This window comes from Lontra canadensis, unplaced genomic scaffold (genome assembly GCF_010015895.1).
Source record: "Lontra canadensis isolate GAN:19392208 unplaced genomic scaffold, GSC_riverotter_1.0 scaffold30, whole genome shotgun sequence".
Classification (NCBI taxonomy): Eukaryota; Metazoa; Chordata; class Mammalia; order Carnivora; family Mustelidae; genus Lontra; species Lontra canadensis.
In genome coordinates, this window is record NW_022631024.1 from 17,185,495 (window position 1) to 17,208,560 (window position 23,066).

Genomic DNA, 23,066 nt, shown 5'->3' on the forward strand with positions numbered 1-23,066 from the left:
GACAGACAGGAAGTGACTAAAGGTAAAATGCTTGCTAAAAATATCCCAGTTGTTTGCTGCATATGTACTGAGTGTCTCTTACGCGTGCAACCAGGGTGACAGGTGCTGGGGACATGCCGCTGGCCAGCCTCCTAGAATTGTCTCTGTATTTCTTCCTTCTCCAAGTACGGCTGCTTTGGAAAAATGTCTAGCTTTGTGGATGAAATTAACCGAAGGCACAGACATCACGATGGGAGATAAATGACATCAGGCAGAACGCTCAGGAGACGGTGGAGTTCTGTCTTGGCACAGATGGGGACATGGCTGCCTGGGACCTCGCTCACCCGCCCTTCCATGTTCACGTGTGGCCAGGAGCCTGGAACGCTCCTTCCCCTTGCCGGCAGGGTTCTGCTGAGGGGCGGCCCGTGGGAGGCACTCGGGAGACGCTGGAAGGCAGGAGGGAGGCAGGACACAACCCAGAGATGGCAGAGGCAGCAGTGGTGGTGGGGGGACCGGGGTGGGGGCCCACCAGGGGCTGCAGCAACTCCCCTCAGTCCCCCAGGGCTCGGGAAGTCAGCCTTCCCATGTGCGCTCAATCCTGTTTAACAGTTTTGTAACCTAATTCCTGCACCAAATCCTTCTCTGTTCGAAACACCTAGAGTGGTTTCATTTGCCCAACTTGACAGAATAGCCCAACATGTAAATTATCCTTGCGATTCGCAATTCCAAGAGGTGTGAGCTGTGCCTTAGACCCACGTGGCATCTTTCCACAAGTGTAACAGAGCTAGATTTTCTGGAAGCAGTGGAAGAGACTGCTGGGTTTGTGGTTTGGTATTTCTTTTTTCCAGCTGGAACACCAGACGAACTCAGCGACTGGCTTCGAGAAGGCATCCTGTATGCAAAAACACGTGAGGAAGAGGAGCTCCGCGCACCAAGTCAGGGACGTGCCAACAGAAGCCGGTTTGAGAGACCAGCAGATCCACGCCCTCACAATGCTTATCCCGCACTTACATACTCTGGGAACAGAGATAACAAATGGGAAACGGAAAGGAACCTGCTGGTGTGCCTTACTAAAACTGTCAGCGGTGCCCCTTTTGGGGAGCGTGCATGCGGTGAAATCCACAGAAGGAACGTTCGTGGGACGTGACTCTACCCTCTGCCACAACGAGAGGGACGGGGGACACTGTTCCATAAAGTCCACCGGTTGTGCTTGTCCTCAGTGGTCCAGCCGTAGCAAACCAACTCCGAGGCTCCCCTTCCTCTGCGCGCGCAAACACACCAGAGTCTGAAGGGGTGAGTCACTCCGGAGGCTCCGTAACAAGAAGCATGGCCGTTGTCCCCTTCCTCTGGCTGCCGCCCCTTCTCTATTAAACACCAGTCCTGCAAGCAGCTGCTCTGCCCCAGGCACAGGAACCCAACCAAACCTGGAGAGGCGGACAGGACACAACACTGTCCCCTACCTCCTCTCCTCCCCGTCTTCTCCCTCACTGTCGTCGTCAAGATAAAAGATGTCTCTGAACAGGAAGACTTGCCTGGGCACCGCAGGACTCTGGATTTCGGTACCCGTTTTCTCCATCTTCTTCTCTAATTTTTCCTTAAGCAGAGGCAGGGTGGTCTCATAAAGGTAGTCTATAATCTCTAAAGACAAAAAATGTAATTTTGACATTTGTACAAAACCTCCATCCCAAGGTCAAAGGGCAGAGGGCACGGATGCGGGTGGCCTGGTGCTGCTGTTACTGTGTGCGTGGTCCTGTTCTAACCGGTTTGCCTGTACTCATTTCACTAGTCCCCTCAAAATCCTAGGAGGCAGCTGTCAGCCCATTCTTCAAATGAGGAAACGGGTGGAGAGACGTTATGAATCATGGCCAAGGTCATGGAGTTAGTAGCGGCAAATGTGGCCAGATTCAAACCCAGGCAGGGCTGTCTGCTGAGGGTCAGAAGTAATCATCACACACGCCGGGGCAAAGCATCACCCAAACTCATGGTTCCCAAATGCTGGTGCTGGGCAGACAGCTTGAGGCTCTCCTGGGAGCCTGTTCGGGAAATCTGGCCTCTGGATGCAGCGTGGAGGTTAGGATTCAGTATGTATGGGATGAGGCCCGGGTATGCATGTGTTCAACAAGGTCCACGAGGACTCAGAGGATCTGAGTTTGGGAATATTGAGATCACCCACAAAGGGCTGCCAGGAAGGAACTGGGTACCTCAGGTTTGTTCTGGAACTGCGTGTGCCAGCGTGTGGCCGGCCAGGAGCACTCCGTCATTTACTGAGGGCTGACCACGCCGCCAGCACCCTGCTGACCACCATTCACCTGTTATCTGGTTTAGAACTTCTCAAAGCCCTGGTTGGGGGTGGGGGGTTGAGTAGGTGAGGATTTCTCCCGTTCTATAACCGAAGAAACCGAGACTCCCAAAAGTAAAGTCGCCCCCAGGGTCACGCTGCCAGCACCCCGCACCACCTGCTGTCCTCTTACGTATTTAAATACTGGAAATACTGACCTGGAAAAGTCTTCTTCTGCCAAAAGGGAACACAGGTAGCTTTCAGCTTATAAAATTTAGTTTGAACATAGGATGGAGGAACATCACTTTAGAAAGGAAAAGAAAAAAAAAAAGTATCAGTTTAAAAACGGGTCATTTCACTACATGTAGTAAGTACATTGATTCAGGGGAATCTACAGACATCAGTAACTTTCTTAATCCCGAACAGGAAACCATCATGTCCACAAATGCGTGACAGAAATAAGACACATATGAAAATGCTGTCGTTCATTTCGGTCAGAAGAATACACACCAAAAAAAGAAAGCGAAAAGCACAAGACAGATCCTGTTTAAATCACAACACTAACATATGCTGACGTTCACCTTGTACTTGGCCCTGCCCTAAGAGTTTCCTGTCTAGCCGAAAACAACCCACACAGCAGCTCTATGAGGAGCTACTACTCTTATGCCTCATTCTAGCGATGGGGAAACTGAGGGATACAGAAGCAGCCCAAGATCTTACAGCTAACAAGTGATAGAGCCGGGACTTCATCGAGGTGGCCTGACCCCAACTCCACACACTGGTCACCACTGCACTTAGGACAAACGCCTATCTGTCACAATCCAGAGGCAGATGACCCCCGATTTCTAATTTTGCAAAACTAAAAAAAAAGCAGATGCTTATGATGTTTTAGTGAGTCAAATATACTTGCAATTTACTGTAAGTAGGACAGAAACCACCAAATCTTAAGGTTTTTTTTTTTTTTTTTTTAATGAAAATCTCTTCACTTCCTGGCCACTTTTTCTTAGACGACAAAAGCATGACTTATTTGTTTCAATAATTAATCTAGTAGTTAAAGTAATTCATGTGAATACATTTACTCTTACTGGGTTCTTCCTAACACTAACCACTAGCTGGGCGTGCCCTGGGCTACGTGTCCTCTACGGGCAATCTCCTTGGTCCTCGCAATGGTCCCGTTAAAACATTTTGTGGATGAAGAAACCAAGACTCAGACACAAGTTAGGAACAACGTGCCCGAGGACGGCTAAATGAGTACCAGGAGTCAACGCCAGGTCAGTCCAACAGCAGAGGCCAAGTTCTAAGGCCCCCACGCCCTCTCTCTTCCTGTAGTGCCATGCACCCCATGGGACTGGCCATGCACCCAACTAGGGCTTGAGGTCACGATCATGGATCTGGACATTTTCAAACCAAGCAGGCATTATAACTCATTAGCCAGACACGCTTTCTTTACATTTTGCCAAAATAATTCCCAAGGCAGGCTTTAAGACTCCAAAGAGACTGAACATATCATTTTATTATTTTTCACTGTGTTGATTATTAAAACCTGACAACGTATTCTTTCAAACAGTATTTGAACGACACCATAATAACCGTTTTATAAGATTAATAAATCTTAAGTGAGACAATCTGTTCTTAAATATATAATTTTACTCAAAACTTTAAGAACTTGTGATCTGAAGCAACATCACAAAATGCACAAGAATTTACTGGAAACGTCCAATTTTTCAAAAAGTGGTTTGCTGTTACAAAGGGAGGGCTTCGGAGCCATGGGTGCTTCTCAGGATGGGAGCTGGTGGGTCCAGAGCAAGGTCCCCACTTTCAAAAGTACCTGCCAGCCCCACCTCTCAGGGACCCATAATTCTGAGCAGTGGGAGCCCCATCTCTCACTTATGTCAAATGGAAAAGGGAAGGGTTTGGAACCATGAGCATGATGTCTGGGTCGTGACAAACTTCCCATTCTCCAAGTTACGAAAACCAAACTGATTGTTCTTTGTCCCTGATCCCCAGGAGCAAATAACCACCAGAACCAATTTAAGCCCTTCCTCGTGGACCAAGGACAGCGTCACACTTCTGAAGTCAGCCAGGCGGCAGCCGCCCTGCCCTACTATCCACCCTTCCAAAACTGAAGGCCAAACAACCCCTAACACCCCTCTTCTGAGAGCCCCCCCGATCCCCGCACCCCACAACCCTCAATGATCTTCTCTGTGTACAGGGGCCGTGCTTTGTAAGCAATAAATTCAGATATGGACAGTGGTGGCCTCGGTCTTCGGTAGCAGGAAGGGATTCAAAATATAAGGACCTTGTGCAACAAAGTTTTCCAGTGAAGGCAAAAGGAGGCAACTCACAAACACAGGAAAGTTCAACGTCACCGCACAGATGAGAGATGCAAATGAACCGCCCCGAGAGCTCGAAGAGGAAGAGGATCTTTACATGGTCTCAAAATATCTCCCACGGCCCCTTCTTATCCCCAAGAGAACAACTGGTACTTTCATACAGTGGGGAACGTGCCAGATGCCACCAGAGCCAAAGGACTAGAAATCAGAATCTTGGGCCTCACGACGCAGCGACAAACCACTGACCTGTGCTCGCCCACAGTTTCAAGGGCATCAAAGACAAAGGCAGAAGAGCTTTACCGATGGAAGGCCACTGAAGACACAGGACACTTCAATGTGTGGCGCTGGACTGGATGGTACATTGGGGGGAAATGCTATAAAGGCCATTACTGGGATGGGACGCCTTGGGGGGCTCAGTCGGTGAAGCATCTGCCTTTGGCTCATGTCATGATCCTGGGGTCCTGGGATCAAGCCCTGCAGTTGGGCTCCCTGCTCGGTAAGGAACCTGTTTCTCCCTCCCCCGCGCTCTCTGCTTGCGCTCTGATGAATAAATAAAATCTTAAGGAAAAAAAAAAGGGCCATTGCTGGGACATCATTAGTGGGGACATTTGAACGTGAGCTGTCTTAGAGCACAGAGCTGTCCCGGCGTCTCATGTCCTGCATCTGACAACCGTACTGTGATTACACAGAATGACATTCCCGTTTAGGCCACGCTGCCCACCACCAACACTCAAGTGGTTAAGGAAGGAAAATGACTTTATTTCCTTAGACACGGGAGCGGGAGGGGGCGGGCGGATGGTGGAGCTAACGTGCAGGCTTAAGAAGAAAATACCAATTGGGGCAAAGGGTGTGTGGTGTGTCTACCGGTCATTCAACTGGTTAGCTCCTTGAAGCTCTCAGGAGACTCTGCACACATTCCACTCACCATCCCTACGTGTCCTCAGGGAGGGGAGGGGAGGAGGGAGAGTCCGGCTGGCCCACAGCACCCAGAGCGGAGGCTCCAAACACGCATGCACAGGACAGTGTACACACGAGTCCTGTCCAATCTGTCACTCGTGAGGCCACGTCTTACCTTTTAATTAGCCTCACAATGAACACACAGTCTTACCCTATGGCGCTAGCAAGGTCTTCCCAGTCTATCTCGTTCGTGTCCTCCACATTGATCTCATACAGTCTACGGGAAAAAATACACACGAGGTTTTCAAGCACAAGTCAGCACGATGGACACCTTCACGGACTCACATGTGTGAAACGCTTGGGGGCACCAACGTGTTCACCCCTGTCCCAGCTCCCTCAGGCCCGGCGAGGTCGGCCTGCCAGCCCAAGGTTAGCCCAAGGTCATTCAGTGAGCTGCAGCCCAACAAGAAAAGCCATCTCTCCTCCTTCTGGGCCCTCTGCAGCTCCCACCAAACTGCGTTGCCTCCCCACAGTCGACAGTGAGTGTAGACACATCGTAACAGTAAGCACGCACCCGGCCTCATGGTGGGAGAGAGCCGTGTGAAAAGTTTCACAGCTACTGAGGTCAGGCGAGTATCTCCGGTCTACGGGGGAGGAACCAGGGCCGAGGGCCCTAGTCAGTGGCTCAAGGTTTCACGACTAACAGGGGCTGCCATCCCTGGAGCCCAGGCTTGCCTGACACAGTGGCTCCTCAGGTCTGCTGGAGCCACTGGGGGAAGAGAAGTGGAGGCTCCACGAGTCAGGCCGGCGAGGAGAACTTCCAGAGGGGCTCAGGACAGCACGCGGGAAGAACGGAGCCCTACGGGGGTGGCCAGAATCCCAAGTGTCCTCTGCTTTTTGCTGTTACTCATTCGACCCGAGCCCAGCCCAGGAGCCGTGAAGGCTTTGCGAAACAGGCCCGCGCCTCCCTGCCTTCAGCGGAGGGAGGACTCCGCATGGACAAGGGACCAAAGACAAAACCAAAGACCAGGCCACAGCGACTGCACTTAGGCGTGCAGGACAGTGGCGGGGCTCAGCCCGAGCTACGTCACCTCCACCTTCCAGAGGACAGAAACTAATTCTACCTACCCAGAAACTTCCAAAGACTAAAATCACTCTGTTATTTCATTTCTGCTCCCAATAACCCCAAGAGGCAGGTACTATCATGAACACCCTCACTGGAGAGGCACACACCGAGACCTAGAGAGGCAGGGAACGTCCCCAGGGCCATACGGGTAGGCAAGATGGATCTGAGCCTTGGCCACGTGGATCCTGGTGCTCAAGAGCCACTCTCTGGCCGGAGAGAGGAGCAGCCCCCGCAGCACCGCGCTCGAGCTCCCCACCTTTCGATGAGGTTGATTTTGGCCTGTAGAGCGTTAACTCCGCGGTACACGTCCCGACCATTCGTCATCCTCTTGGTTAGGATTTCCGTCCTGTTCAAGGAAACACACACATAATGTACTTTAAACTTTCAGGGGTGAAGTTTCCACTGTGATTTCCTGCACTTTTCTCACCTACGACACCCCTACTCAGAACTAGTCTCTAGCTTGTATGACTCATCACTGCTAACACTGACCACCATGGAGAGTAGGCTGATTTTTTTTTTCTTTTAAAAGGCAAATGAGGGGCGCCTGGGTGGCTCAGTGGGTTAAAGCCTCTGCCTTTGGCTCAGGTCATGGTCCCAGGGTCCTGGGATCGAGCCCCACATCGGGCTCTCTGCTTGGCAGGGAGCCTGCCTCCTCCTATCTGCCTGCCTCTCTGCCTACTTGTGATCTCTAATAAATAAATAAAACCTTTAAAAAAAAAAAGACAGATGATAAATAAGATGAAAGAAAGTTGATGGTTATCGAAACTAGATGAGGGATACAAGGAGTTCTAAATCTGTGTGTTGTGAAATTTCCGTAATACGAAGTTACAAACACGAGAGGAGAATAAGCCCTTTAGCAGGTGCTAAGGGGAACTGTAAACTCTGTTCCTGTTTAGAAAACAGGGGGACACTGCTGTTGGGACTGTCACCAGCTGTCGGAACACCCAGGGAGATTTGATACAGTCATCAACGACTCCTCTGACGGCCACAGCTAATGGCTGCAGGGAAGGGTGACCGGAGCTCCTAACGAGAGCAGCAACCCAGCTCGAAGTATGTTTTAAGTACTCATCTCAAATCGCAAAGTGTGTCGCGATCTGACGGCAGATCGCGAGCTGTTACATTCTGGAGTAGGGGGTCCACGATACACTGGCGAGGACTCTGCTGTTTGTACCAGCGGCCAATGCGTTCGTTCGAGATGCAGCCTTTGGGGCGCCTGTGGGGGGCAGGTGAGCATCTGACTCTTGGTCTCAGCTCAAGTCGTGATCTCAGGGTTGTGAGATCAGCTCGGGAAGGAGTCTGCTTTGGACTCTCTCCCACTCTCCCTCTGCCTCTCCCCTTCCCCCACGCTCTCTAATAAATCCATCTTCAAAAAAAAAAAAAAAGAAAAAAGACATGTACCATCTGCGGTCATTCCCATGTATGTGAGGGAAATCTACATTCAGATTTTAAGTTTGTTGCTTTTCTCTTCTCGTTCAAAAGCCATAACCCTTACGCGTTATCTGAATTACACCGCTCCTGATACGGGGTTTCTCTATAGCACTTCCCTTTTAAGCACCGATCAATCATCTCTGACTGATGCTAGCAAACACTCCTTTTATAAACTCCAAGGGCAGAAAGGACTCTGGTTCCTCTGTGTTACACTCTTCCTTCCCCAACACGTTATCTGTTCTATGGAGTCATGCCCCTGACTGTAGTCTCCTATGGAAATAGAGATAATCCCACAGCAAACTTCCAAGGTAACAATAAATGGTGTAATTCAGGAATGTGCTTTTAACATAAAACATACCTACTGTGGCTCTCTTATCTGATGCTGACAATGACCACACCCACTTTCTGCACCAGGCGTGGGTCGTGAGCTGCGGGACCACCGCTCCAGGAGCTCCTGCAGTAGCGGAACATCCCGCTCAGAGACCCTCTGGGGCTCGAAAAAGCCACGTCAAGCTAAGAAGTCGCAGCGAGATCAGGCCTGAAAATGCTTCTGTGTGACTAGCGAGTCTCAAGAAGTTCTGCAGTGAATATAGCCACCTCGCGTCAGTGAGGCTAGAGGGGTCCCCAGCGGAGACAGGCTCAGGGGAGGGGCAAGTTCCTGCACATCAAGTGCTTGTGATCTCTCTGCCAAAGGGGAGTTTCCTGTTGTTTTCGTTTGTTTTTTAATGCTGCAGAGAGAACTGTTTTGTTTTACTAAAGACTTAGCAAGGGACAGAGTGAAGAAACCAGAACTCAAGGAAGAAACCAAAAGCCAATATTCAGTATTAAAAAGGTTCAAGCCTTGGAGAAAACCACACGATGAATCAGGGTTAGTTATGTGCTAACTTAGATCGGATGTGGACACTGAAGGGGCTGGGACGGCTGCCGGAGATGAGCCTTCCTGACATGAAGGCTTTGCACACGGTACTGACACAGCTCTCCCTACTAAGCCCACTCATGTACCCACTCCGGCTGTGTGCGAGGTGTGGGGAGGGGGGAGGGAACTGTCTTGTGGAAATTTACATAAGAAACCTTAAAACTTACCACTTACTTTTACACTGCATCCAATTTCTGGTTTCTACTTTGGCTTCTACTTCTACCCAAGATATGCCCTTGTAGAGTTTCTCCCTCACGATGGACAGGCGGCCTTCGGGGTTTTCTTGGAGTTTAGAATCCACTTCCTTTAACTCGTGGGGAGACATTTTCTTTAGAATCACTTCTTCGACGGCCTTGATTAGTTTCTGGGTTTCCGTCTTACTCCAAGCACCATGATTTCTCGCTACAGACCCAAAAGAAACGATCTTATAGTTGCTAATCTATTTGTTTTCAAGCACGGTGTTAAAAAAAAAAAAATGACAATGATGCATACACGTCATTACACACTTGTCCAAAGCCACAGCACAGACACCACCACCGGGGGGGCGGGGGGATCCTGACGTGAACTATGGACCCTGGAAGATGATGACGTGGCAGTGTAGGGTCACGGACTGGAACCAAGGTCCCAATCTTGGGGGGAGATGCTGACAATGGCAGAGGCTGTATGTGGGGGTAGACTGCTATGGGAAATCTCTGCATCTCCCTTCCAATTTTATTGCAAACCCAAAGCTGCTCTAAACAAATAAAGTCTTAAAGGGGCACCTGAGTGATTCAGTCTGTTAAGCGTCTGACTCATGATTTTGGCTCAGGTCATGATCTGGGGGTCATGAGATCCAGTCCTGCGTCAGGCTCTGCACTGAGTGTGGAATCTGCTTGAGATTCTCTCTTTCCCTCTCCTTCTGCTCCTCCCCCCACGTACTCTCTCTCTCCTTCTCTCTAAAAAAAAAAAAATAAACCCTTGAAAAAAATAATAAACCAGGCACTTTTCAGATGATGGAGCGCAACATCTTGATGACACAGACATACAGCTATCAAACACAGCTAGATGGAAATTAAAGCAGAACCCCTTCTTTTTAAGAACCAATGTGAGGCGCACCTGGGCGGCTCAGCTGGTTAAGCATCGCTCTTGGATTTAGCTCAGGTCCTGACATCATGGCACGGCTCGTGAGATCGAGCCCTGCATCGGGCTCCACACTCAGCAGGAGTCTGCTTGGCTATTATCTCCCCCTGCCCACCACCCTCTCTGCTTGTGCATACTCTCTCTCGAATAAATAACTCTTAAAAAAAAAAACAAAACTGGGGGCGCCTGGGTGGCTCAGTGGGTTAAAGCCTCTGCCTTCAGCTCAGGTGAGATCCCAGGGTCCTGGGACCGAGCCCCACATCGGGCTCTCTGCTCAGCCAGAAGCCTCCTTCCCCCAGTCCCCTGCCTGCCTCTCTGCCTACTTGTGATCTCCGTCTCTCAAATAAATAAATAAAATCTTAAAAAAAAAAAAAAAAGAACCAATGCCAGAAAAGTCCTTTCTTAAAGCAATGTTTGTTTCTTAACTTCAAAAAAATGTTCTTCTCATTTCTGACAGTAATGTCTCTTGTGTGAAACTGGTAGATTCTCAAACATTTAACGGGGACAAAAATAACTGAACGATTTCACGCTGCCACCCTAACTCTTCCCAGGAACTCCCAGTGTGGCACTAAGCAGCAAATGGGGCCTCAGATCACAGGGACAAAGACCCCTGAACCTCAAATTGGCCTCTGAGAGAGCATCAGACCATCGGTGGTTCATCCTCCTCATCTAGGGGGTCACCATCAGGCAAAGGAAGACGCCTCAAACCAGCAGTCTACGACTATCTGATCTGGCGCACAGAGTGGTGTTATTACTTTTTCTCAACCATTTCGGTGAATATTTAAAAATCAAGAGTTCCAAAAGGAAAAAAAAATACGTAGATCACCCCCCCCAACACATGCACATACCCCCATCCCTCAATGCAAACTTTTGCTTTACTTCCTGGAAACCGGAAGTACTGGCCACACCGAGTCCTCACGTGGCGCTAGTGGCTGGACGTGGGAGCACAAAAGGCATGGCCCCAGGGCCCGGGCCGCCCGGCCGCTCTGCCCCACGGCGCAGCTCTGCCACGTGACAGAGCACATCGCCCCGCCCCGTGCGGACGGAGACACTGCCTGTGGACTGTCTTCTTGGAGCAGCTGCGGATTTTATGATGCAAGGAATATGCCCAAGGAAATTTTCCTTTTTAGGAAAAAGGAGAAAAAGACACACGAGGTTTTGTTAAAGTCCCTGCCTAACAGGCCGAACGAACTGCACTCTGGCCCCTACAGCCTCCCCTGCCTTCTGGTGGGCTCTCTCCCCCGCAGCTCCCTAGGGTCTTGGTCAGGCTGGCGCCAAGGGACCTCAGGTGCGGCCGCCATCGGTCTTGGGAGTGAAGGCCGTGTGGTCTCAGGAGCACTCAGGAGGAAACGCAGTGAATCCGTACAGAGACTGGCTTAAAACACGACAGCTCTCTCCGCAGACAAGCCCGCAAGGAGGCCTGCACCGGGGCGGGGCGGGGCGCAGGGGCTCATCCGCTCACCCGGGGGGGCACCAAGACCCCCACTTACGACTGCTGATCTGGGAGAACTTCAGGGCGACAGAGAGGCTGCTCCGAGCAACCATCTCGCCGATCTTTTTCCAGTCGTTCCCATGCAGGGAATGGTATATCTTTAACTTCTCTGTGTCTCCTTTGCTATACCTGAAAAAGTGAAAACGTGTTACAATTCCCAGCGAAGGACAAAGACTAAAAACTACTTTCATGGCGGTTCGCAGTGGTCCTGGGAAAAGTTGTCCGGCAGATGGTCCCGTCAGTTCCTGCCCCAGCGCCTCACGGTGGTCACCCTATGAGTCACTGCAGTCCCAGGCCAGGGCCCTGGCTCAGCTAAAAAGGGGCCAGAGCAAGTCACTGGGTCACGTATTCCCCATCCAAACCCCAAAAGCTTTGCACTGCGCACACCAAACACGAGCTCCTCCATGTGCCTGCAGAGCCCGGCGCTCCTTACGGTTCAGCCCCACTGGCCTTCAGGCCTTTTTCCTCTCAGGGCCTCCTGCTGCAGTGGAAACGGCCTTTCTCCACCCGCCTGGACGGCCCCTACAAACCCTGCAGGTGGACCATCATCTGTGAGGCTGCCTGGATACCTGAACACCCTACCCCCCTGCCCCGCTCACCCCCAGAGAAAGCCCTGCCCCTCTCACTGCACCCCCCGGACGGGCGGTTGGACATTGAGGGGTCCCCCTGTTGGCCCGTCTCTGCCTCTGGACCAGTTGCTGCCCAACAGAAACGTAATATGCACCATACACGTCAACTAAACCTTGTAGTGGCCACGTAAAAATGACTTTTATTTCACTTTAATGAACCTAATAAAATATTTGACTTAACCCATTCTATTAAAAATGCAGCCATTTCAACACGCAATCAGAATCCGAACACATTAATGAGGTATTTTACGTTCTCTCCCTCCAACTCCAGCATGGGCACCACCCTTACGGCACCTCTCAACTTGGACTGAATGTATTTCAAGGGCTCCCCGACCCCATGAGGCTGGTGGCCACCGTGAGGCACAGCACAGGTCTGGAGGGGACATCCTACAAGGGCTGGAGCCCTTGTAGGTGTTTTCTACACCACGGTATCTGCAAAGCTTGACAGACAACAGACACTGACTTCACATGAGTGCACAATTATTTAAGGAATGTACGGTGCACTCATCCCACATGAAAACAAATATACTGGGGGTACCTGGGTGGCTCAGCAGGTTAAAGCCTCTGCCTTCGGCTCAGGTCATGATCCCAGGGTTTTGGGATCGAGTCCTGCATCGGGCTCTCTGCTCAGCAGGGAGCCTGTTTCCTCCTCTCTCTCTGCCTGCCTCTCTGCCTACTTGTGATCTCTGTCAAATAAATAAATAAATAAATAAAATCTTTAAAAATGAAAAACAAAAAACAAATATACTAAGGAAATGCACCGGAAAACACTATCTGTGGGTTTGGAGATGAAACACAAGCAATTAAGTGAAGGGAAAGCAATCCTTAGGGCATTCTAGAATTTAATACAGGGGGCTGTAAGTGTCCCTCAGAACAATGTATTACTTACAATAGAACCTGTGAGAAATTACACTAGTTACCAAGCATGTTTAGATACGGCCTTAACAAAAACACATGCTGGCAACGGGCCTCTGGGGGAGAGGACGATAGATGTCCTTGAAGCCGAGCATCTGGGACCGCCAGCCCGATGAAGGCGGACGCCGCCTGCTTCGTTCTCCCGTTATCTCCCCTTCCCCAGGGAGCACCTGTGACTAACCAGACGAGCCCTCTGAATGTGCTTGCTCAACTGTAAGCTTTACTGCTAGCCCAGATGTATTTTGCCTTCCTTCTTGTTTATCTACAAGGCATATGATTAATTGTAGCCTTCGTCGGCTCCTTTGTTGATTACTGTCTGTATCTAATAACTACGGGACTGAGGACCTGTCCGGGGCGACAGTCTTTTCTCCTGTTGTTCCCTGTTCCCCTTCTCTTGCCACTGACTTGTTTGTGCCTCATTCTTCTCCCAAGTGCCGTCAGGAAGTGCCAGCGGGGAAGGGCCGTTCCCTATGACGGTGATGCAGAATTACATCCGACAATAAGGGCCTAGCACTCTCCTAGCACTTGACTCCTAGCACTCTCAGAAAGTCATCTACAAATGCAGAGCGTGGTAAGTAGAGACGTGTAATCCTTCACTGCGAAGACTCATGCTTTCTAGTAGTTTCCTTCTCAAGGCGAGCAGGATCTTTCCCTTTATTTATTTTTAATATTTTATTTATTCGTCAGTGAGCGAGAGAGAAAGCACGTGCATGCGAGCACAAGCACAGGGAGCAACAGGCAGAGGGGGAAGCAGGCTTCCCGCCGAGCAAGGAGCCCGATGAGGGACTTGATCCTAGGACCCCAGGATCATGACCTTAGCTGAAAAAAGATGCTTAATCAACTGAGCCACCCAGGCACCCCTCTTTCTGAGATCAAACTTAAAGGCACCCTTGAAGCTATACGAAGGAGGACATCAGAGAGAAAGTGAGTGCATAAAAATGAGGAAACAGGTGTACTGATGTCTGACATCCCCCAGAGCCTCAAAATTCTTTGATTTTTGGCTTTCTGTGTGTTTTTTTTTTTTTTTTTCTTTTTTCCAGTTAAGAATTCCTTAACTTAGGAAGGATACTCTTAGGGGCAAATGGTCACCACACACAAATCATGTGGTGCAAACAAATGAACTTTCTCAATGGAATGACAGACTTGTCTTGCTCTAAAACTTTCATTCCCACGCTTATGTCACAGGTAGAAAAATGTCACCTCAGCTGCCACTATTCATTTGCCAAAAGCATTCTTTCAAGCCCCATTTCACATGATACCTTAAGTGAATTTCCTTAAAGCTCTGTCTACAGATGCCCAAGCCCAGGGCCCGGGGGAAAAGGGGGAGGGCAGGTACTAGTTTGTGGGCAACCTTTGCCTCTGCTGACGGTTTCTTTCTTTTGGTCAAAAGTTAAGAAACCAAGATGGTATCAGTGCTTGGAGGTCAGAGGATATGTATGCATTGGTTTAAAATCATGCAGCTAACTAGAAGTCAACTGGGCCTGTCAGATTTACTAAATCCGCCTCCAGAGTGAGAGGAGTAGCTGAGCCGCTGCTTGGCGGGCTACGCCCTCAGAGGGGGGTGCAGATGCTTTGCTGCCTGACCCTCTGGCCTGAGGCAGAGTGCTCACCCACAGCCGACACCTGATCCACACAGCTTTTATCTGGAATGTTCGGAAAAAGATATAATTGGGTATTTTGCTTAGGGAGAAAAGGAGAATGACCATCACCCCAGGACACTCTGTATGGTCAGTACTGACCTGCTCCTATGTGACCTTACCTTAGTGCTCAGCCGAATTTCAAATATTCACTAAGAACCCAAAGAACTGGGCTGAGCGCTGAAGGAACCATTGCATTGAAAGGGAACATCTGATGGGGTTCATTGGTTAAGCGTCTGCCTTCCGCTCGGGTCATGATCTCAGGGTCCTGGGATCGCGCCTTGTGGCAGGCTCCCTGTTCAGCTGGGAGACTGCTTCTCCCTCTCCTCCCCCCTCCCTGTGCTCTCTCTTGCTATCTCAGTCTCTTCCTCTCAAATAAATAAAAGCTTAAAAACAAAACAAAAGGAACGTTTGGGTACACAGGGAGCTCACAAACTAGCAAAGAAAACCTCATAAATAATGTAAGAGGCACAGCAGGCTGAGGGCCAAGGAAAGTATAAAGAAAAGCCATGGATTTAGAAAGGGGAACAGCACAAATGTTAATCAAGAGGCAGAAACCGAAATGGGCTTTGAGGACATACCACTGACAACAGACACACAGTCTACCTTCACACACACAGTCTTTATAGCTTTTTACCTTTCATCTGTTGTGGACGTTTTAATTTACACGATCAGCAAAAATGTTCTGTCTCAGATGCTAAAACCTTTTCTTACCTCCCTTTGTAATTGTTGACATCAAACATCTTCTTTGCTCGATAGTAAACGAGTTTCCAAGGCCGGGCAATGCCCTTTCCTAAAGTCAGAAGAAAGGCAGTCAGAGGGGCCCACAGGGCAGAGCCTGGAATGGAGTCACAAGTGGAAAAGGAACCCAGCGTGGCTCCTGTTACCACCACTACCCTAGACCCTGTGTCAAGGCTGGGATTTCACACGTTCCGCACAGAATCTCCAGTCTCCTTGGAGAGCTCTGGAAACAACACACTTAATACATCAAGGCTCCAGCTTGGTCTACTAAATTTCAGTGAAAAGCCCTTATACAGCAATGTAATGTTAACAAAATTTGAATCAAGAGGAAAGGATGCGAAGGTGGGGGACACATGCCAACAGTTCTCCATTAAGACGAAGAGCTTTGTAATCCAGCAAGACTGGCTTTCTTCCTCACTCTAGGGATGGAACAGCCCCTCAACAGGGGGCCCCTGGCCTGCTTCCCCTTGCACATGCCGGAGAACACCTAAGAAATCATCCTCTTTAAATTCAAGGATTTTTTTCAGTCCAATCCCATGTTGCTGCAAGACTCTCTCACTTTCCAAGCAAGGCTGTAGGAGGAGGGTTCCAGACACAAAGCACAGATAAGGCTATACTCAGAAAACTTCGAAGATCCTGGTGCATATCAGAACATGCTTTGGAGTGCCTGGGTGGCACAGTCGGTTGGGCGTCTGACTCTTTATTTTTTGAAATTTTATTTATTTATTTGACAGATGGAGATCACAAGTAGGCAGAGAGGCAGGCAGAGAGAGAGGGAGAAGCAGGCTCCCTGCGATCCCAGGACCCTGAGATCATGACCTGAGCTGAAGTCAGAGGCTTAACCCACTGAGCCACGCAGACTCCCTTGGGTGTCTGACTCTTGATTTCAGCTCAGGTCATGATCTCAGCGTCGTGAGATCGAGTCCGGCTTCATGCTCTGTGCTCAGCACGGAGTCTGCTTGAGATTCTCTCTCCCTCTGGCCCCTCCCCACACTCCCTAATAAATAAGTAAATAAAATCTTAAAAAGTGTGCTCTGGGCAGCATATGCGAAACAACACATAATCAAGAATAAACAGATAAATAAAGAGAAACCAAAATGATACTTATTACCAAGTAGGAAAGCTAGAAGTTGATCGTGTCACTTTTTGTAAAGTCTGTAAAAACACTACACTTGAGAGACACGAACACATTCCAAATCCTCAAAAGTGCAGGCTGCATGGCAGCAGGTAGCACGCCTCGTGCACGCTGACTGGGCCAGGCACTGTGCTAAATGATTCCCGCCGTGGGCTCTGCGCTTAGGGCTGGAAGGCTGTGGAGGGCCAATTGAAACTTACCAATATGCAATCGAAATGCGTATTTTCTTTTTAAGTCGGTGATCACAGATTTCTCCTCTGGGTATCTGTCTGTGTACAGCAGCTTGTCGGCATTCTCAATTCCTGTCAGGGACAGAAAGTCTTGCACATTTTTCTCTAACTGCTTGTTTTCCTTTACAGAAAACTTGCCAAATCTAATAGCGACACCTAGAATTTGGGCGGGGAGAAAAAGCATGCATTGTCAATCACAGAGAAAAAGCAAACGTACCACCTGGTCTTCAGCAGTTGACACAGTGGCTTGGCAGCTCCCCCCTGCTGGGAACAGCCCCAGCTGTGCACTTGACCTTAGCTCCCCTGCCCTGCACAACCCCGGACCCTTCTCTCCCAAAGTCTTCCCAGGTCATCCTCTTCCAAAGCGTCCTTCCCCATTTATCAATCAGCTTTTTGAAGAGTTGTTCTTTATATTAAAAAGCAATATATGTTCATTTAAAAATTCAAGCAGTACGGAAATAAACTTTTAAAAGAAACCTCCTGTTTACTCTCTTCTGCCTCGCTCCTCCCCCCAAGTCCCCCCAAGGCGATGGTAGGAACTAGCCAGCAAGGACTCAAATATTCGCATATGTTCTCTGTGCATATGTATGGGGGGTGGGGGTAGCAATGGGATCCAAGCTAGTCCTCTTTGTAATTCAAATCAACCAAATTTTATTATGTACTGACGATCTTAAATACTGTGTTTTTCTTTCTTTCTTTTCTTTTTTTTTTTTTTAAAGATTTTATTTATTTATTTGTCAGAGAGAGAGAGGGAGTACAGGCAGGCAGAGCAATAGGCAGAGGCAGAGGGAGAAGCAGGCTCCCTGCAGAGCAAGGAACCTGATGTGGGACTCGATCCCAAGACGCTGGGATCATGACCTGAGCCGAAGGCAGCTGCTTAACCAACTGAGCCACCCAGGTATCCCCATACTGTGTTTTTCTATTCTTAGACTTACTTCAAGAGTATCTTTTATAAGATACACACTCACAAATGTTTGCACAGAGAATACACAAGTAGAACTGGGACCATTCTATAGCTACTGCTCTGTGAATTACTTGTTTCTTCCTTAACTTGGCTATTTTTTAAAACCAATCTCTTCACCACGATTAACTCCCCAAGGCTCCACATTTTACTTTTCACAGTGACCAGCCATACTGGGCCTCACACAGCCACTCAGTATCACTTGTTTGGAGCACACAGCCTTCAATGTGTAGTTGACTAGAATTCCATAAGCTTTCTGGGAGGTTCTTACAACACAGTGAAATCAAGAAGGAGGCCATGGGGCGCCTGGGTGGCTCAGTGGGTTAAAGCCTCTGCCTTCCACTCAGGTCATGGTCCCAGAGCCCTGGGATCGAGCCCCACATCGGGCTCTCTGCTCAGTGGGGAGCCTGCTTCCCCCTCTGTCTCTGCCTGCCTCTCTGCCTGTGATCTCTGTCAAATAAATAAAATCTTAAAAAAAAAAAAAAAAAAAAAAAGGCCATGCTGGGTCTCGTGGGAACCAAGGCCACTACAATTGGCTTAGCCTTCACTCAATGCCTCAGGAAAGAAGCTGCAGCTCATCAAAGCTGACAATAGTATTTTCATTCTTTTATTCCCGCATCTTCCCCAAGGGCTCAGCCACCCAGCCTCTTCTTCCTCTTCTTTCCTACCAGCAGCGAGGTGGAGAAGAGCAAAACCAGGGCCCTTCATTTTGTGCATTTTATGGCTCGGACAACAATTCTGGAAGGAGCCTAGAGGATGCTTCCTGCAACTCTAGAAATCTGCAATATTCACAGAACAAAGGCAGGAGCTCCTAGGTGGACAGGCAAGTTCGACAAATATTAAAGTGCCACCAGCTCACCCTGGGCTTTAAACTCCTTAAACCGCCCCAAGTCATCCCGGTACATCCGCTTGATGGTGGTGGCGGCCCTCTCCTTGATGTCCGGGATGAACTCCTGGAGCTGCCTCACGGCGGAGTCCAAGTCCACATCCAAGTCACCCAAATCTCTCGAGTCTTCTGATAAGTATCTTGTTTCAGAATCTTTGGCCAATTCCAAACGGCTTTCCTCTTCATTTGTTGGTTCCGACCTGCGGGGAAAACGGAGTTGACTCACGTTCACCTGTCACCTGCCCTCGTGGCTTTCCAGTTCTTTTCTGAAAAGGAGCCTCATGGAGACAAGGCTGGTGCTAACGCTAGGAGGGACACTGGAGCGATTCGGTCTGTGACACGTGGACTCAGGTAATGTGACTAACGGGCGCAGGACTCAGAGGCAGCCTACCAGGGACCCGTGTGGCCTGAAGCCTGATTTTCAGCACGTGTTAGTTCTTGGGGCACTACTTCCCAACTTTTCTGGCTTTAGACACTGACTTCCTAATGAGCTAAGCCCTCTTCTACCCCATGGACACTAAAGACACCTCCCCCGCAACCCTTCTAGGGATTTTAATTTTTGTGATAATAGTTACTAATTAATTAAATCACCATTCGGGGTCCCTATGGTTACAGTTGCTTTGCTGCAGGTAACAATGGCCACATCTTCCCCCTCTGCTTAGTTTTCTATGCACCTGTCACTAATTCATCCCCAAACTTTCCTCCAGATGTCCGAATCCCCTTACTGTGCTCAATCCTATCAGCGAGCCAGACAGGCAGGAAACTTTAAAAATTATTATGCATTTGTCTGAACAAAGGGTCAGCAGCTTTCACAGGGCCCACAGCCCAGTACAAGTTCAAAACCACTGCCCTCGACATGCCTGCCTCATAGCAGTATTAGCCCTGATGATAGAAGGTGAGTGAGTGGGCCACTCTGATACCACCAGAAGATGAATTGCCATCCTCTCCCAATGAACTTCTTGGTGGAACTATTTTAGGCCAGGACAACCTAACAAATGTTTTTAAAAAAAAAAAAAAAAAAAAAAAAGCTATTGAGTAAAAATGGAGAGAAAAATCTGTCCCAAGTCCTAGGAACCCATAACGATAATGTGGCTTAAAAAACTGCTAAATTGGGGGCACATGGGTGGCTCAGTGGGTTAAAGCCTCTGCCTTCGGCTCAGGTCACGATCCCGACGTCCTGGGATCAAGCCCTGCATTGGGCTCTCTGCTCAGCGGGGAGCCTACCTCCTCCTCTCTCTCTGCCTGCCTCTCTGCGTACCTGTGATCTCTGTCTGCCAAATAAATAAATAAAATCCTTAAAAAAACCTGTTAAATTAAAAAAAAAACACGCTGTGCTTATTATATCGGCAGCTAACTTAAACAGTAATTATATAAATAATGACATCTAAATTTCTTTTATTATGGAGAACCCTAATTCAAGGTTTTTTCCTGCTCTGTAAAAATTCAATGTAATTCTTTTCTCTATGTATATGCGTATGGACAAACAAAGGTAATGTGGGGGACTTAAAATGCCTTTTTTTTTTTTAAGAATTTTACGTTATTTTTTTTTTTTAAAGACTTTATTTATTTGACAAACAGAGATCAGAAGTAGTCAGAGAAGCAGGCAGAGAGACAGAGGAGGAAGCAGGCTCCCCACTGAGCAGAGAGCCCGATGCGGGGCTCAATCCCAGGACCCCGAGATCATGACCTGAGCCGAATGCAGAGGTTTTAACCCAGTGAGCCACCCAGGCGCCCCTTAAAATGCCCTTTTAAACTTTTTTGTAGAATTTCAGGGCTGGAATAGTTCTCAGTAAAAACCTCATCTAACTGCCCTACTTTATACATGAAGAAAAGAAGTTCCTGCCAAGTTACTCTGTTACAATGTATATACATTGTTCTATCCAACTCACCCATCCAGTGTCTATGAATCCTGCCATCTACTACAAGCGTGCTGGATAAAGAGGTCACAGGCAGAATTCACACAGAAGACAAACACACCGGAACACACGGCACTCTCACATTACCTCTGCTCCTCTCCCAAACAGGCCTGGGTTTTCTTCTCTTGTGGCCTGGGTTTCACGCTTTCTTCAATCAGGGCACTGCTACGTTCCAGTGAATCCGAGTGTGTGTCCTCAAAGCTTGCAGCAGGCCCTGCAAAATCACCCCCAGGAGTTACAGGACCTTCAACAGAAGCCCTTCGCTTCCTTTTCTTAGACTTTTTCTTTACCCGGCCGGCTTCCTTACTGCCTTCTGCAGTCCCGACCTCGCTGACCCCTTGCCATCCCTCAGAGTACGCAACCTCGAGACTCTCATGCCCGGGCAATGCCTCCAGTTCCTGGTCATGTGCAATTTTTCGCTTTTTTTTCTTAGACTTTTTTTTATCAGCTGATACTGGTTGTTGTGGGATTCCACCTCCTGGGCCCACAGAAAGTGGGGTTTCCTGCTCCCAGGGCTCCGACTCAGGCAGGGCGGCAAGGCTCTCCTGCTCGGCACCCCAGGAGGCCATGTGCCTCTGATGTTTTCTCCTCTTTCTCTCCCTAACTTTATGGTGCAGCTCTTCCGACTCGTTCTTCTGTGACTTTGGAACTGAATGCGGTTCGTCTGCTTCAGACTCTTTTGTTGGCTTCTGTTCCTGGCTCACGTCAACATACACGACGTCAACGTCCCTCCTAAAATTCTTTGGCGTGTTCTCGATATTTTCTTTATCCACCACGACATACACCACACCTGTTTCCTCATCCATCTCTGAAGCCTTATGCCTTTTCTTTTTATTCTTTTTGGGTTTAGAAGTGGCCTTTTCCATCTCATCACAAATTTCTGATTTTTCCAAAGGGGGAGGAAGGAGATGCTGGCCATCCTTTCTTTTTTTTTTACTCTTGGTTCCGTGAGACGGCTCGCTTGCCAGGGGGGAGTCTCTGACACTTTCATGGGGATGCCTCAGATGGCCTTCCTTATATACAGAGTGCTTTTTCTTTTTCTTGTCAAAAACTGGAGTGTGAATTTCCAGTCTGCTCAATTCTCCTTCCATTCTGTTCCTGTGGGGCAACTTGACAACAATGGTTTATTTTGGCAAAACGTTTTTAAACACCACCCTCAGGAGGAAAAAAAAAAAAAAATCACAGAAAAATGAGACTGCATGACAATGACAAGAGTGGAGTCACGATTATAAATGTAATATTACTCTGAACCCTCGGGAGGCTCCGTGTAATTTACGGTCTGGTCCCGCTGCCTTTACGATGTGGTAAAAAACAGTTAAGGAGGGGGCGCCTGGGGGGCTCAGTGGGTTAAGCCTCTGCCTTCAGCTCTGGTCATGGTTTCAGGATCCTGGGATCCAGCCCCGCATTGGGATCTCTGCTCAGCAGGGAACCTGCTTCCCCCCTCTCTCTGCCTGCCTCTCTGCCTGCTTGTGATCTCTCTCTGTCAAATAAATAAATAAAATCCTAAAAAAAACCACAAAAAACAAACAGTTAACGGGGAACAGTGCCCGGCAGGGTCAGGCCGTGTTCCCCTCCAGCCTCGTCTCTAACCTCCCGTCCAACGCTGTGGTCTGGCCACACAACGCGTTTTTCTGGGTTCCTCAAACCCGCCACAATCCTCCCCTGGCTCAAGGTCTTGGAGCACACAATTCCACTTTCTAGAAGGCTCTCCGCTGCCTCCCCACCCTGGAGACCTGCGCCAAAGCCGGCTCTGCGAGGCGAAGACACCACCACCCACCTTGGACTCCACACGCGGATCAAATAAACTCCAACAACCGAAAACCCGGAAAGCGCTTTCAACCTACCGCGCCAAGCGCCGCCACCTTTCTCCCAATCCGGAAGTGCTGCCCAGGTGGAAGCGGAAGTAGCCGTGCGACGCTTCCGGCCCCGCCTCGGCGTCACGCTGCCATGGCAACACACCCGCCGCCGCGACGTGACGCAGGCGTAGTAGCCCACGGGTTTCGTTCCGGGGGGTCGTCGGGGAGTCGCGTGAGGGTGGGATGGAGCGTGGTCCCAAAGCCGAGAGAGCGGACCGAATCCCCTCCTGGCGTCCTCGCTCGCGCGCGCGCCCCGCCGAGTTCCGTGTTTGCGGAGCCCTGTGCCCGCGCAGCACCGAAGCCGGCGGGGAGCTCCGGACCTGGGGAAGACGTGACACCGCGAGCAGGACCGGGTCAGGTCTCCTGCAGGGAGAGGAGAAAAGGGAAACAGCGCTGTGCGGGAGAGCGAGGCGACAGCGATGCCACTGCAGACCGAAGGGTAGGCTCTTCGAGGAGTAGCCTGGAGCTGAGCTGTAACCGAAGACGGCGAGCAGAAGTCTAGATGGAAGGTTGTTCCAGCCTGGGAGCAAGGGCCACGGCTCTGCACTTGGTCGCGGGAGGAGCTGGAAGCCGGCCAGGGCAGCTGGAGCCG

The 23,066-nt window shown here is 49.5% G+C and overlaps 1 protein-coding gene across 4 annotated transcripts; it reads right to left on the reverse strand.

The window, feature by feature from the left end:
* Nucleotides 1-1,320: 1,320 nt before the first annotated feature.
* TTF1 (transcription termination factor 1) lies at nt 1,321-22,495 on the reverse strand. 4 transcript variants are annotated; one of them, XM_032866141.1, is made up of 11 exons: nt 22,463-22,495; nt 20,706-21,727; nt 18,676-18,902; nt 16,826-17,011; nt 15,464-15,542; nt 11,567-11,697; nt 9,125-9,359; nt 6,870-6,959; nt 5,699-5,764; nt 2,476-2,561; nt 1,321-1,617 (listed from the first exon to the last, which is right to left on the reverse strand). In XM_032866141.1, the coding sequence occupies exons 2-11, from the start codon at nt 21,707-21,709 to the stop codon at nt 1,436-1,438; spliced, it is 2,286 nt and encodes a 761-aa protein (XP_032722032.1). In that variant the 5' UTR covers nt 21,710-21,727; nt 22,463-22,495; the 3' UTR covers nt 1,321-1,435. The 4 variants fall into 4 exon arrangements, with proteins under 4 accessions (XP_032722032.1, XP_032722031.1, XP_032722029.1 ...); XM_032866140.1 differs by having other exon boundaries at nt 20,706-21,747; nt 22,463-22,481; XM_032866138.1 differs by having other exon boundaries at nt 20,706-21,770; nt 22,461-22,476.
* Between the last annotated feature and the right edge of the window lie 571 nt (nt 22,496-23,066).

Bases quoted from the DNA above. Each gene is read 5' to 3' on its own strand.
- TTF1 (XM_032866141.1), bottom strand. From the start codon at position 21,709: ATGGAAGGAGAATTGAGCAGACTGGAAATTCACACTCCAGTTTTTGAC. The intron at 18,903-20,705 runs GTAATGTGAGAG...TTTTCCCCGCAG, and splicing joins TGTTTGGGAGAGGAGCAGAG to GTCGGAACCAACAAATGAAG. The intron at 6,960-9,124 runs GTAAGTTTTAAG...TTCCTTGAACAG, and splicing joins ATGCAGTGTAAAAGTAAGTG to GACGGAAATCCTAACCAAGA.